The sequence below is a fragment of the Antechinus flavipes genome, chromosome 2 (genome assembly GCF_016432865.1).
Source record: "Antechinus flavipes isolate AdamAnt ecotype Samford, QLD, Australia chromosome 2, AdamAnt_v2, whole genome shotgun sequence".
Taxonomy (NCBI): Eukaryota; Metazoa; Chordata; class Mammalia; order Dasyuromorphia; family Dasyuridae; genus Antechinus; species Antechinus flavipes.
In genome coordinates, this window is record NC_067399.1 from 58,185,086 (window position 1) to 58,201,752 (window position 16,667).

The 16,667-nt window shown below is 36.8% G+C and overlaps 1 protein-coding gene across 1 annotated transcript in view; it reads right to left on the reverse strand.

The window, feature by feature from the left end:
- ATP2C2 (ATPase secretory pathway Ca2+ transporting 2) overlaps positions 1-16,667 on the reverse strand; it is a 111,946-nt gene that overhangs the window by 48,974 nt on the left and 46,305 nt on the right. Inside the window, exons 4-7 of the mRNA XM_051974925.1 lie at positions 6,125-6,214; positions 5,316-5,351; positions 5,151-5,212; positions 1,469-1,577 (exon numbers count right to left, since the gene is read on the reverse strand). Of these exons, the coding sequence (XP_051830885.1) occupies positions 1,469-1,577; positions 5,151-5,212; positions 5,316-5,351; positions 6,125-6,214 (297 nt within the window). The remainder of the gene's footprint in view (positions 1-1,468; positions 1,578-5,150; positions 5,213-5,315; positions 5,352-6,124; positions 6,215-16,667) is intronic.

Genomic DNA, 16,667 nt, shown 5'->3' on the forward strand with positions numbered 1-16,667 from the left:
GACATCACTTTTCATGTTTATTGATCTGCCCTCTTCTTCATTTACTATTCCTTACCAGCTCAGGGTTTGACAACCTTTCAAAAACAGTCCACAAAATTTCTGGTGTCTTCTGGCAGAAGGGCTTGGGTCAGAGTGGTGAGGAAGAATACTAATGCTTGCAAATTGATGCTGGGGGGCAATAGGGAAGGGATGGGAAAGTAGGTGGGATAGAGACCATAACCAGCCGAGACCTATCACTGGACATCAGCCCTTGCTGTCTATGTACATTGAAATGATGACTTGCAATTAGTATTTGAGATCTGTGCTTTTGTAGTGTGCAATGCAAAGTACTCATCTCTGGGTAAAGACTTGATCTGAAGCCAGAGGCATCCTGGGAGTGAAGAAGAAGCGATCAGAGGCTTTTAGGTCTAAGAGAGATCTTAGGGAGCATTCAAAGACCTCAAAGGTCTTGTCATCCAGACCACCAGGAAGAAAGGTGAAGAAAAGGAGGAGGTCCTGCAACCTGTCTGAAGTCCCATAGGTAATAAGTGGAAGAGATGATTTGGGGCACTAAATTCAATGTTTTCCAATTCTATTGGGCTGCTCCCATATTTTGCTGAGGAAGAAACTACTGGTCAGAGAATAAAATTACTTAACTTAGTCATAGAGTGAGGAAGGAGAGATTTAAATTTAGGTCTTTTTGAGTTCATTTTTTTTCCTGTTATAAGACACTTCAGGGTCATCATCATAGATGATGTTAATATTATAATATTATATTATTCTTATAATCTTGTAATACAGTGATGCTCTCAAGTACTACTCACTTACATAGTATTGTTTATCCCTACACTAAATGATCCTAGCAACACTCTTTTCCTTCTGATATAGTGCTTCTAATTGGCCAAGGATTAGGGAATCAAACAACCATACTTGTTTCAGTTGTGGATAAGGTAAGAGTACATAAGTTCTGGGCACCTAGGAAATTCAGTGCATAGAGCACCAGGTCTAGAATTAGGAAGACTCATCTTCATCCAGCCTCAGACAATTTCCTAGCTGGGTGACCCTGGGCAAGTCACTTTACCCTCCTTGTCTCAGTTTCCTCATCTGTAAAATGAACTGGAAGAGGAAATGGGAAACCATTCTAGTGTCTTTGTCAAGAAAACCCCAAATGGGGTCACTACGAATCAGACATGACTGAACAATAGCAACATAGGTTTTGAATGAGGGACTTTCCTGCAAATGGAGCCCCAAATGCTTGAACCTAGTAAAATATATTTTAGATTCTTAAAAGCACTTATATGTTTCTTTTCAGTTTCTACATTGTTCTCAGATTGCCAGAGAAGCAGTCTCAGGATTGAGTTTTTTAATTGCTTCATTTTTTAAAAGAGTTCTCTCATAAAATGAGCGTAATCTGTAAGTGTATGTAATGTAAACTTAAAATGACTAAAAGCACATTCTCTCTCCCATCCACAAATCTGGGTATCCTTACCTCTATGAGTCGGATGTCGGCAGGAACTCTGTCTCCAATTGAGAGGCATACAATGTCTCCGGGGACAAGATCTCGGGCAAACACATGCTGGAGTTTTCCATCTCTTATGCTGAACATTCGAATCAGATAGAAAACAAGAGCATCCATGTTGAAAGAAATGTACTTTATGTCCTGACGATAACTCTGAACAAAAACAGGTCACTGAAACAAGAATCCTTTTAATTACAAACTTTTTTTTTTTGGCCTTAGGGGTTCACTGTTGGCAGAAAGATCAAGGAATCAAAAAAACATTTTTTTCATGATAAGCATTTCTGTTAGATAAAATTTGTTCCAAGAAAAAAAAAACTGCCCTATTCAAATAACACTGATTTAAGTTTTACAAAGTGCCTTCTTCTGGACAATCTTGTAAGATGGGTGGCACAAGTATTTTAGAGCTCAAAAAAGTGAAGTCTAGAAAGATTAATTGGATTGCCCAGGGAAATGTCAGGACCAGAATTGGAACCCATAATCTCATTTCAAGTCTACAGTTCCTTTTACCAAACCACACACAAACGACGAAAAACATATACACAACTATTATTTTTCTTTTCCTTTTTTTTTCTTGCAAGGCAATTGGGGTTAAGTGACTTGGGTAGGGTCACACAGCTACTACATGTTAAGTGTCTGAGGCCAGATTTGAATTCAGGGCTGATGCTCTATCCACTATGCTATTTAGCTGATCCTAATATTTTTCTTTAAAACATAACTGCCTTTCCTGGAAATTATTTTCAGAATACTCAGTCATACATGCTTATTTGAGGAAACTCAAGAAAAACTTGAGAAAGTTTTTAAGCATAATGAAGTTGTTGTTCAGTTCTTTCACTCATGATCCCATTTGGGGTTTTCTTGGCAAAGATATTGGACTTATTTGCTATTTCCTTCTCCAGCTCATTTGACAGGGTTAAGTGATGTGCCCAGAGTCACACAGCTAATAAGTATCTGAGGCTGAATTTGAACTCAGGTCAGTCCTGACTCCAGATTGGTGAGGTAGCCATTGCTCCACCTAGTTGCCCTAAAAGTAACTCATCCCAAATCTCCTGGTTAGGAACCGGAGTAGACAAAAGAACTCCTAAAACATGAGCATAAGTGCAAGATTTCTGAGATGTCTATTTTTTCCTCTTCCATTTTTGCATGCTGTCCACTAGCACCACCTTGTCACCCAAATTTAAGGTTCTAAGCTAAACTAGAAAACTATTTTCCAAAGAGAAATATTGTCTTATGATAACAAGACCTTTCATGGGAAGGTCTCTCAATGCAAAGACTAAACAGTCCATTGGAAAGAGCACTGGACTTATTTTTTGAGGGGCAGCTGGGTGATACAATGGATAGAGTGCCAGACCTGGAGTTAAGAAGATCTGAATTCAAATTTTAACTCAACTACTTACCAGTTGTATGCCCCAGGCAACTCATTTAACTGTTTGCCTCAGTTTCCTTATCTGTAAAATGAGCTGAAGAAGGAAATAGCAATCCACTCCAGAAGCTTTGCCAAAAAAATATTCCCCAAAGTGCATCACAAAGAGTCAGACATGAGTGAAATAACTGAACAACAATTAATGGGGTTGGGAGAGAGAGAAGTCACAGATAGGAGTTGGGATTTTGGGGGGTAACTTCTTAAATCCAAACATTATTATTAACAACAGAGGTTTTATGGCCTCTCTTGAGCTTCAATTGTATCATGATTTGAGTTTCAAGATAGACTGAGAAAGGCTTCTGTGCATTTTGGTGCTTGATTTCTGGGAAGAAAGAATTACCAAATTCTGATAGATTTTAATAATTTCATTATATTGTTCAAGTTCACAATTCTGTTCCAGAATTAGGCTGAAGCTGGATGAAGCTAAGGATTAAAGCATTCCACAGCAAATTTGAGGAATATAAACCTTCCTGCTTAAACCATGAATGATTAACTATGCAGATTAAGACTTAGGGCTGTTCTCTCATAAAGGAAAAACTCTAATGAATTTAGCTCATTATAGTGAATTCTAACAACATTAATACCAACATAATTAACATTCAGTAATGAATTTCTAAGTGAGCTCTCCCTTGACTCTGACCATAGAATTTTAAAGCTAGAACAGAAACAAGAAAAGGTCACCTTCACTTAACAGGTGAGGACATTGAGCCCCAGATGAATGAAATGATGTACCTAAATAAATAGTCTTTTTTGGGGGGAGGGGGGGTCATGCAGTAGTGTCAATCAATTTGACTCTTCAGGATCCAATTTGCAGGGTTTCTTTGACAAAGATTTTGGAGTGATTTGCCAATGGCTTCTCCTGTTTATTTTAAGTTGAGGAAATTGAAGCAAATAGGATTAAGTAACTGGCTCAAAATCACACTGTTAGTGTCTTGAGGCAGGATTTGAACTCATGAAGATGAATGTTCCTAATTCCTACTCCTCTATCTAACCATCCTAAATAAATAGGTGATGCACTCATCACCCAGAAAGCACTGAATCATGGGCCTTCTGGTTTTCTATCCAATAATTCTTCTATGGCCTTGCAGTGATCTCTAACTACACATCACTTTCTTGCTTATTTTACAAAACCATAAAAACTCTCAAAATTAAATGTGGGAACTTAGAGAGAAACCCAGGTCAAAGAGAGTTTTCTCCGTAACAATTACATTCAGAACACCCAGGCTCTGCTGACCTTCAGTAAACCATTCCCCTTGTTTAGTGTCCTTCAGTGATCTGAAAAATATAAAACATCGGATAACATGACTTCAAAGGTTCTTTTCTGTTGAGGGCCACGGAGAGTAGAGGGATCCCTGGCAAGGTTTAACACCCTTTTGTCCTTGGAGAACTCTGCTGACAAGCCTGGCTCGGTCTCTCCATCCCCCTTGCAGGTGGCAGGTGTCCTGAGAAGTCAGGGGACGTGTCCAACCTTGCTGATTCTTGATATCAGGGCCTTGGAGGAATGCATGATTACTGACTTCTAAGAAATGTTTCTGGAAGACATCTGCCAGACATCCCGTTCTCTGTTATCTGGAATACCTTTGTGTATGATGTATTGACTATTGTTAGAATACAGATGTAGTAATCTAACTGAACACTTAGGCATTTCTAAGTGATCATGTAAACCTTAGGTATATAAACACTGGTATAATTCTGAATAAAAAGACTCTGTTTCGCCACCTGAATTCCACCTCTTCACTCCTTATCCAAGAATCAGGGCATGGGGCTGGCCCTGTAGCTCTTCCATAAGTGGATCCAGACACTTTTCAGCTCTAAAATCGTTGAATCTTGATCAATTCTCTTTATGGATGCTCTAAGATGGATTTTCTTCGCAAATGAAAAGTTTACAACTAATTTGGCTCTTAATAAATGCTTATTGACTTGATGATTGTTTAATTTATTGTTAATAATAATAACATGTTAATAATAACATGCAACTACTTACTTGCTGGATCAGTATAGTACTAGAATTCAGACCTTGATTCCAAGTTCCATACCCTCTCCACCAAACCACGCTTGTTTTTTGGGAATAACATCACAAATATCTCATTTTCGCCTTTTAGCTTAATGAACTACAGCTTCTTTAACTTATATAATGATGAACTATAGGTTCTTTAACTTTTATAATAATGACCTATAGATTCATTGATTGTTTTTGGTGCTGCATAAATTCATAGGAACCATCTCACTTACCAGTTACATTCTGGAGGCACAAGCTTGCTGAGTTCTTCCAGAGATTTCTCAGATCGGTATTCCTGAAAAGAAGCACATTAGAAAAGCTGTTCCTGAGGAGAATCACTCTAAAGTTGGTAGGCTTCACGGGGTTACCAAGATGGGGTGTCTCATGGCATAACTTACCTGGATGAAGGCTACCGTCACCACAATCAGTACTGCCTAAAGACAAACAGGAAAAATCATTAACTTTGAAATGGGTAGAGACAAAAGGGATAAGGTATAAATTAGTCTCTAGTATTCCTTAACAATTCCATAGGCCTGTGGGAACAGGAAAGTTGAACAGCGAAGTGGGTGAGATAAGAAGCTGTTTCAGGAAAAAAAGAGAGATGGCTCCTCTGAGTTATAAAAATGTCCAGAACTATGCTTGATTAGTCTTGTAAACTGCCCTGAGGTCACTTACTCAAAGGGGCCCATGTGAGAGGAAGCAAAGAATTTTAGAAAAGGAAGAGAACAACTAGTTCAACTTCTTTCCACAAAGAAAGAAAATTCAGTTCAGAAAAAGAAGATGAAAAAGTCATACAACAAATTCCTGGCAGAAAGAAGGAAGGACAGGAGCATTTAGTAAGCACTTACTATTTTTATTATCTCATCTGATTCTCACAACTCTGGGAGGTGGGGCTATCATCTCCATTTTAGTTGGAGAAACTGAGGCAGACTTGATTGACTTGATTAGAGTCACATAACCAATAAGTGTCTGAGACTAGATTTGAACTTGGATTTTCCTAATGCTCTGTCTACTGAGCCATCCAGTTACTGTTTGTCAGGGCTCAAAACAAAAACAGATCTCGAAATACCTGGTGTAATGGATACTCACTACTAAGAAAATGGGACTCGATTTCTCCTCTCAGATGTTCATCTATAGTCTGATTCCTGTTTCAGAAGCCATAAACCCCATTTTATTAATACTAATTTACAGCTTCTCATAGACTCACCATTGTGATGCTCACAGCATCCTCGTACGCCTTCGTAATCACACTTACTAAAGCAGAGCCCAGAAGTAATAGGATAAGCGGATTCTTAAACTAAAAGGAAAAAAAAAAACAGAATCAAACATCTTATATCAGTCATGCTGGTCCACATTGACAGAGAGAGACATGCATTTATTATCTATATATACAGTGCTGACTTTGTGGTAAGTATTGCTTAGGGGGTGGGTACAAGTAAGATTCTGTTCTCCAAAATATCCATTGTTCAGCTCTTTCTATACTGCCTTCCAATTCATCCATTAAATTAAACTTTCATCAAGGTACTCCTCAAGCATTTTCTTCCCAAATACCAATACCCTCCTGTGGTCTAAGAAATATGGTTGAACAAATTGGGGTATATATGATGGAATACTATCATGCAATAAGAAAAGATGAACTCAATGACTTTAGAAAAACATGGATAGAGTTTGCATGAAATAATGAAGAGTGAGATGAGCAGAACCAAAAAAGCATTATATACAGCAATAGCAATATTGTTTTAAGAACAACTTTGAGTAAATATGACATTTTTTACCATTATAAATATGCAAATTAACTATAAAAAACTTATGAAGAAAGAAGATATCTGCATCCAGAGAAATAATTAATAAATAAAAATATGTAGAGAATGTTTTTACATATATACACACATACATATATCTGTATGCGTATATATATATATATATATATATATATATATATATACATATATATATATATATATACACACACATGTATGTCTAACAGTAGTCATCTCTGGGGGAGATGGAAAGAAAAAAGAGAAAAAAGAAATTTACATGACAATACTATGTTGAAAAGGAATAGCAAATTGCATATAATAGATTTACAGTTTCATATGCAATCATTTTGTTATTCTACTATGTCATGGAAATGCTTGTTTTAACCATAAATTAAAATTTACATTAATAAAAATTTAAAAATTTATTCATAATAATCTATATCAAATTGCTAACCATCTCAGCAAAGGAGAAGGAGCAGGAGGGAGAAAATTTGAAACTCATATTGTTTTAAATGTAATTGAGGAAAATAAAATATTCATTACAATAACAAAAATGTTATTAATATTTATAGTTGGGTTTTTAAAGTAAAAGTAAAAAATTGGAAGAAAGAAATTTGTATGTCCAACAACTGGGGAATGAATGAATAAATTATGATATTTATATAATGAATACTATAGTTCTATAAAACATGAATACAAAGAAATATGAAAAGGGATATGAAACGAGGCATAGCAAAGTCATAAAAATGACAAGAGTATATATACACAGATGTATTTGGAAGCAGACAAAAAGCCTATATGCTGCTATCATTCTTATTAGCACTTTAAGCCATATTTTTTGAAATCAAAATGCTCAGTTGGATGACACAGACATCTTAAATTTAATATGCTTGAAAGAGAACTCATCATTTCCCCCAAGAAACTCTCCCCTCTTCCTAACTTCCTTATTACTGTTAATGACACCATATCCCCATCCCAGTCACCCAGGATCACATCTTGGTCACACTCAGTCTTACTCATCCCACAGAGCCAATCTACCATTAAATTTTGTCATTTCAACTTTAACAACTTTGCCTTTCCATATCTTTCCAGGCATCTTGGACTTGACAAATCTTTTTATTCTATAATCTAACAATAGTAGCCTCTTTGCTATCCTCCTATATAATATTCCATCTCCTGATTGTCTAAGGTCTTTGCATTAGCTATCCACCATGTTTAGAATGTTCTTTCTTCTCATCTCCAACTCCCAGCCTCCTTCAAGACTCAGCTCAAATCTTACCTTCTTGCAGAAGGGCTCTTCTGGTTTTCCTCTGTACCCTCTGTACTTGATGCGCCCCCAAATTCTGTAAGCTCCATGAAGGCAAAGGATAGGACACTTCTTTGACTTTCTCTGATATACCTCATTATTCTCCTTTCTTGCCCAATCCAGTCTAACAAGCAACTACTACATGTAATGCCCAACAGTAAGAGTTAGAAATCAAAGACAAAAAAGGACCCTTTATTTCTGCCTTCACAGACTTTACATTCTAAGCAGTGTCTAGTCAATGAACACTCTAAAGAGCAAGCCCCGTCCCAAGGTCAAAATCTGTGCCCAGGAGATGCCCCCATTCCTCCTTAAAAGTTGTCACTAATCTTTTCACTAACTTCTAACTGAATTTTATGACTTTCTTCAATGATTTAAACATATGATACTAAAAAAGGGACCCTAAGTTTCACTGTATTGTCAAGGGGTTCCATGAGATCAAAAAAATGCTGAGTCTTTCTCTACAGAATAGAACTATCATGAAAAATTTGGATAATGCTTTGAGACAAAAGAATAGAAGAAAAAATTGGAATCCATTCTGAGCAGAAGCTTTCTACTTTTATCAAGAATCCACCTATTAAATAGCTACTGTGGTTCAGAGTGTTGGATCCTAGCAGGAAGAATTCAGTCTAGTCAATCTCCAAAGGAGAAGGGAGACAATGAATGTGGATGTGTGTGCTTGTATCCCTTCCTAAGAAATAACATCCAAGGTCTCCTGCTTTTTTACTGCTAGTTTTTATTTCAGAGCAATAAAAAAGTCAATGAATACAATTTTTTAAAATTTCGATTTAATATCAACCAACTCTCCTATTCTAGCTAAGATTTCAGAAACAAGTTGAAACATTAATATTTCTATAACTAGTTCCTGCAGTCTTCATTGGCACAAATTTGCAAAACTATTTGTTTTCTTTCCTTGATGTGGCAAATAATTGTTCCCTTATTTTATCTCAATTAGTAATTTTTAGTTTGTAAGTTCACTTGCTTAACCACAAGAAGCTAACTAAAGGACCTGAACTAAGTCCTGCAGCTTATTTTTGTCACCATCCTTTTATTCTATTGGCAACAAGAGGAAATGGCCATGAATTGATTGTTAGCTTGACCATTCTACCAGTCATGAACTCAAAGGCCCTATGCTAAATGTAGGTTCTTCCAGTGAGTCAAGGTATAGGTCTATCAGCCAATGAGATCCTGAGTTTTCCTTTGCATCGCCTCTGTTGCCTTGCTGAACACTATAAAATTAAGACCCTGAAGACAGAGGGCATCTCAGATCATGAGGAAGATCTGAGCTCCCATTTATTAAAGAAGGCCAGTCCCTTTAATAAATGGCTATTGGACTGGCACTCTGCCTCAGGCGATTTTATTGCACATTGGACAAATTCAGATCCCACATTGCTTTTTACCCATTGAGAACATTGGAAGGACTACAACTATAATATCTCTGATATCTGTTCAATGGTGTGATTAGAGGCAAGATTCTACATTTCCCTTTTAGGTTTTTGATTTCTGTTACTGAACTAATCTATCATCTGAGACAACTTTAACTTGAAGAGTGACAGTGTTAAGAGACACAACTGGAATTAGATCACGAATATGTAAGGTCAAGTATTGACTTTGACACTTCATACTTAGGTGATTGTGAGTTAAAATTGCACAAACTTTCCACAAGCCTCAATTTCCTCAAATTGCAAAAAAGGGACAATAGCACTTTTACTACCTCAAACCAAGGCCCATCTTTTAGCATCAGTATCCTTCTAGTGATGATGGTATTAAGTTACAAGTCATAGAATACCATGTCACTGAAAAATTAAAGCAGTAAGTCACCCAAAGGACAGTAAAGAGATACCCAGTTGTGTGAACAGGCTGTAAAAGATTAACCATGAAGAATCAGACCAGGCAAGTAGGGGGCAGGGATATTCTCAGAAGGATGTATGATGGAAAAGGGAGGTGGAAACGTCATGCAGCAAGAGCAAGGGATGACTGATGGACAGTCCATTTTCCCCACTAATGTAACATCAAGAGGTCACAGGAATGCTCCAAACACACTGAATGCACCTCTTGCTTTTGGAAGGACATGGATTAGCTGGACATGGATGAGGTCAAAGCCCCATTGAAATAGCAAAGTAATATAATACATGATTTATATACAATTTTCATAGATTTAATAATAGTCTCTAAAGAATACTGGGGAGGGACCAATCCTGTGATTTCACTCATTCAGAAAAGCCCCTGAGGTTTCCTTGAAGAAATAAAAGATTAAAATATTGTCCCACAGACAATATATGTTAGAATGAGAATGTGAATTCAGGTCTTCTTAACACAAAAACAAATTTTATTTCTACTACATGATATTGCCTTTTTATAAAGAAGGGGTTTTTAACCTGGTGTAGATTATGGGGTGCTTGACCTTGGATGGAAGAAAAATTGCATCTTTATTTTTACTAACTTCTAAGTGAAATTTAGCATTTCCTTCAATGATTGAAACTCAATTGAAAGGGTCCTTTGGCTTCACTGTATTGCCAAGGGGACTCATGAGACAGAAAAAAAAAGGTCCTTTTCTAAAGAGTACAATTATCAAAAATTTGGATTGTTCTTCAATAAAGTATTTGGACTAAAGATAAATGAACAAAGGAGAAGTTTGTGCTGTGGGATTAACGTTCATAAATGCACTTACAAGAATTCATTTTTAAAAAATTCCCACCCCCATTGTCCTTCAAGATGCCATAGGATCTTTTAAAAATTTATATTGGATAAGAATCCTCAAATTTCTTTTTAATCATGAGATTTCATTTATATTCTCTGTGTGGATTACTGCCACACTATGTAGGTATATTCATTTCAATTCTTCATTTAAAATGATTATGCAAGCAATTATTTGCAAAAGAGTTCATAAGACTTTTAGAATACTTGCACACTATTATCAAATGGAGAAAGTGGGGTCTGATAAAATACTCAATTCCCAGGAAAAGTTTTTGGTTACTCATGTATTATATAAATATAGTAATCTCCTAAAACCCTAAAGATGTGAGCTTTGGAATTCAAGAAATTAATAAATCAGGAAACACTTCGGAGGTTGTAGAAATGTTCAGGACTTCTGCACCACTGAGCCTAATAAAACTAAATGCAACTGTCTCTGTTGGCAGTTTCCCCCTAAGCAGAATAATTTCTTAGAACTAGAAAGATGGATAGGGCATGGAGTCAGGAAGATCTGACTTCAAATCCGGCTTTGGACACTTAACACTTTCTAGTGTGACCCTGGGCAAGTCAATAAACCCCAATTGCCTTCCAAAATTAGAAAGAATAGAGGTTTATAAGGGAAAGGCAGGGCTTCCTCAGGTTGGCAGTTTAGGGTGCTAAGAAGGTTCCCATTTCTTCAGTCCCTGGTATCCACCCCCTTCTCTATTCACAGAGGGAGAAACAAGAACCATAAAGACAGATAGTTAATGACAGAATTCAGTCTAGGTCCTCTGCCTCCAAATTGAATATCGTTTTGCCTAATCTACCAGTCCCTATGATTTTATGAAATTCTTCCCCAGTTCTAACTGGAGATAAAATTCCAAATTAGTCCTTTATTTTTCTAGCTTAAGGCACTGATCCCTGCTCAAATTGGAGATTACTCTGGAAGGGGATACTTTCTAATCAGTTCCTGACTCAAGGTGCCTGTAGGGGTTCGCTGTAAGTTTTGGGGGAGGGAGGCAGAGAACAAGACTACACACAAATCTCCCGAGGGATGATAAGTGAGAAGGCCAGCTGCCAAAACCAACTTGGCTTATTTCATCATTTTGCCTCCGGCCTGGCCTGCGGAACAAAATGAGGGACCTTGAGGCAGCAGTTTCTCCTCCGGGATGCTTTTCTGTGAACTACAGTTTCCAGAAGTCCCTAGAACCACTTTCCATTCTCTAAACTAAGCTTCTTGGAAGCTTTATACAAATCTATTAACTAGCAATTTTTGTACCCAGAGTAAGTAGCAAAAACCCACATCCTTAAAACCTGCTGTGGAGATGAGGTGAGTAAAGGGAGGGGGCAGGTTGTCAAGGAGAAAGGAAGAAACAGTTCATAGGACAGGTTTCTAGGTTAAATATTCTTATTAATTCTTTTTGCTGAACTCAGGTGTTTCCATGTTTTGGAGGAACTCATGCGCAATAATGCCCTCTAAATTTGGAGCCCTGGGACAAAGCCCCAATCATCATGTCCTAGTTATGACTCTAGATAGACGTTGCCTCAAATTAATGATTATTCCCACATGCCTTTCTTCATAGACGTTATTAACTGGCTCCAGGGGTCACAAGTAGAGATCATATAATGAATAAAACAATGAACTTAGAGTTCATCTGCAAAGACAATCTATTCCAACCCTCTCATTTTACAGAGGAAATCTTAAAGATCAAAAAATGACTAAGATCCTATTGCAAAGTCTGCAATACTTATGAGTAAATGAGAACTGATTCAGGTGAGAGCACAGAGACTGCTCAGTTGGTTGCTCAATTATAATTCACATGTCTCTATCACTTTAAAATTAAGAGCTGTGGATTGATGAGAATCTGATTCCAAGGGTTTTCATAAACCACGATCTCAATATGAGCTAGTACTACACAGCAAAAATTACTTTTTTTGCCATAATTTTAAGCCATAATTTAATAGAAGCCCAGTGCCCAGGACTAAGGAGGTGACAATTCCCCATATTTAGCCTGGTCTCCCCCTATTTGGGGAATACTGTATTTAGTCGTGGGCTGAAAAACAATCGGGGAGGGTGGTGAGTAGAGTGAAAAGTCTTCCAAGTTGATGTTAAAATAGGATTGTTTGGAGGGACTTGCCTTCACCACCCCCATACATAAACACTTTGTTATTGTTGTGTCTCACACATGGTAAGACATGATAGTTGTCTTCAAATACTTGAAGGAGTACGGGGTGAGAAAGGAAAAGGAACCAGCATTTATTAAGAGGTTATTAAGTGGTTCAGTGGATAATGTGTGGGCCAGAAGTTGGGAAGTCTAGTCTTCCTGAGTTTAAATCTGAGTTCAGACACTTCCTAGCTGTGTGACCCTAAGCGAGTCACTTTATCCTGTTTGTCTCAATTTCCTCCGCTGTAAAAGCTGGAGAACGAAATGACAAGCCACTCTAATATCTTTGTCAAAAAAACCCAAACGGGGTCCTAAAGAGTCAGGTGTGACTGAAAACAGCTGAAAAATAACAATCCCCAAATTTATTAAATATCTATTATGTATCAGGTGTTGTGTTAAACACTTTACAAATATAATCTCATTTGTTCTTAGAGGACAAAACAAGGAGCAATGGGTAGAAGTTAAAAAGAGACAATTTTAGGCTTAATATGTAAAAAATTTTCTGATAAACATAATCAGACAAAAAAAGGAACCAGGAACAAATAAGCTGAGCTCTCTGAGCTTCATTTTCATTTTCTGATAACTAAAATGGGAATAAAAACTACCTACCTCATAATGAGAAGCAACATGGTAGAATGGAGAGGGAGTGTGACTTTGAAACCAGAAAGATCTACACATCCAGGCTGTGTGACCCTGGGCAAGTATGTCCCCTGCATAGGTAAAGTGATCAAAGAATCACAGAATTGAAGAGTTGGAAAAGACCTTAGGAGCCATTCTAGCCTGACCCATACATAAAGGAGTCATCACTAGAATACCCCGTAAGGTGGGCATCTAGCATCTACTTGAAGTTTCTCAATGGCAGAGAGCTCACCACCTCTCGAAGCAGGCTATTACATTTTTAGGATATCTCTAATTGTTAGGAAGTTCTTCTGGACACTAAGCCTAAATCCCTCTTCAATTCACGTCCAAATAAATTTGGACCATCACCTCCTTCCCCATGCCCCATCACAAGCAACCAGAACTTGGCCCCAAGTCCCTCAGTTGCTATTATTCTTCCTTCTGTGGTTATTCTTCAGAACATATAACTTTGGGGAATAAAAACTCACAGGAAGTCTTTTCCTTCCACCACTCTTTTTAATCTAATACTGTTCAGATGAGATATACATTCTTATTGAACTTTGTTAGGTGTAATTCATCTCTGGCCAGCATTTAATCACTCATATATAAGAAAATCAAATTTCCATCCTTAGACATCATCTTTTTAGCCAGCTGACCACTTACCAAATTAGTGTTTTTTCTTCTACATCTTTTGCCTTCAATGGCAACAATGACAATGTCCTTAGAGTCCTCAGTTTCTTGTCCAAGACTTCTTAATCATTGGCAATATTTTCTAGGTTCCTTCTGCTAACGTCATTTCTATCCACATGAATCACCAAAAGTGGATTATTTGTCATCTACCATGAAAAGTGTTGGGAGGTTCCCTCTTATATCTTGGCGATTAGCCCCGGAAGACAATGGATCTAACTATTGTTTTCATCGAATCAACAAATAAATGTCTTCATAACTGAGCTGAAAATGACTCATCACTCCCATTCTTCTCTTCTTCCTCAACCCCTTAGTGGAGAATCTCTCCTCCTGACAACTTTTTTGTTTCTTTTATATCATTCTTTGGAGAACAACAAACTTTCCTCTTCAAAGAATCCAGTTATCCTCTTCAGGACGTGGCTCAACACTATCTATAAACTATTTGTCCAGCTGCCCTTTATCTTCCCCTTCCCTTCTGGGCAATATTTCTATTCTCTATCATCCCAATAACGTTCAGGTGTTTTTTCTTTTACCTCCAGATTCCTTTTTTCCCCATCAAAGCCTTACATTTTCCCAATCATAATAATATTATCAATAATGATAGCTGGCTTTTATTTATATGGTGCTTTAAGGTTTGCAAAATGCTTTACAAATATTTTCTCATTTTATCCTCACAGAGGCTATTACTTGCTTAGGCTCACAGAACTAGTAAGTGTCTAAAGCTAGATCTGAATCCATGCCTTCCTGACTCCAAATACAAAGCACTTTATGCACTGTAACACATAGGTCCCTTCAGAAACCCCTCATTTTCAGATACCAACTCATTGAAAAATAAAATGTGTGAAATGGGAAGAAAATGCAATGAACAAAATAATTCAATTGACCAAATACAAAAGGAGCTTTAAAAAAAGGTAACCAAAGAAAATAATACACTAAAAATTAGAATTGAATAGAAACTCTTCATTTTGTCTAAATGCTAAGAATGTGGAGTGTGACAGGCTTCAAGCCCCTTTCCCTTCTCTTTCAGGAGACAGATTAGCCCACATTTTCAGATACAATCACTTGGCTCTGGCAAAAACACAAAGTTTACACACAAAGTGCAAGTGACTGTACAATTTTTCCTATTGTCAATGATGCTTGAGATTCCCAGCTTTTCCTTGAAACTACTCCAACCCTAAATGCCAGATTAAAATTTTTATAGCCAACTATTACTTCTTAATAACTTAACAAAACAATCCAATTTTTTTCCTTTGTCTCAACAACTTCAGCCATACCCATGTCCTCTTCAGCTTTGTATCAGTTTCTCATCTTTCAACAATTTGACCCACTTTCAATCCACTTATCAATACACTTAACTGACTTGCCTTTTCACTCTTACGTTTTCTTGCTACCTTCTCCTTCTTGAGTCTAACTCTTCAGATTCTATTCCCTATTCCTTCTTGATACTCCATCACTTTTATATCTTCCTTAATTGTCCTTGATCCTGCATCACTTACAAACCAAAACTAGGATCTGGTCAAGTATAAAAGTCTAGAGATTGTTCCTAATTTTTTCTTCAATTTCTGCAAAATTTTATTAACTTTCTTCCCTTCAGTTTCAGCCCTGGGATTACTTCACTCATCCAAATCCCTCCATGTTACCTATGTGATATTTTGGTCTCCTTTTTATTTTACTTAATTCCTTTTCTCTTCTGCTGTTATCTCCCATAACTTTCCTCTAAGGAATACAGAAGTTTCTTCATCAAGATTTCCCTATACTGATGAAATCCCAGTTCCAGTCTCTATCCTTATCTATTTCACAGGATTGTTTTAAAAATAGACACTAGCCTAGAGGATAAAGACTCATTGTATGATAAAAACTGCTGAGAAAACTGGACATCAATATAGAAGAAATTAGATTTACATCAGCACATCACATCTTATACCAAGATACAGTCCAAATGTTTATAACAATTAATATAAAGATCACATCATAAACAAATTAGAAAAACATGGGAAAAATTATCTGTCAGATCTATGCATAGAAAAAAAAATTTATAACTAAATGAGGGACAGAGAGAATCACAAAATGTAAAATGGATAATTTTGATTACATAAAATTTGAAAAGGCTTACCACAAATCCAATAAAGCTAATATTAAAAAGGAAACAATTAGCTGGGAAAATTTTTTGCAGCATGTTTCTATAATAAAGATCTGCTTTCCAAGATATATAAGGAACTGATTCATGTTTAGGAGAATTAGAGCCATTTCCCAATTGATAAATGGTCCAAGATTATCTCCAGGCTTCTCTCATCTCAAGGAAAGAAATCCAGGCTGTTTATTACCAAATTTAAAAAAATTGGTCCAAATCACTTCTATTTAGAGAAATACAAATTTAAAAAGTTTTGAGTTTCTACCTCACAATTATCAGATTGGCAAAGATGACCAAAAAAAAAACAATGATAATTGTTGGAGAGGCTCTGGGGGAAAAAAAAAGGACTGTTTATGATTCTAGAGGACCAGTAAGGAAACATACCATGGATAGATTTTGGGTGCAGAATGAGA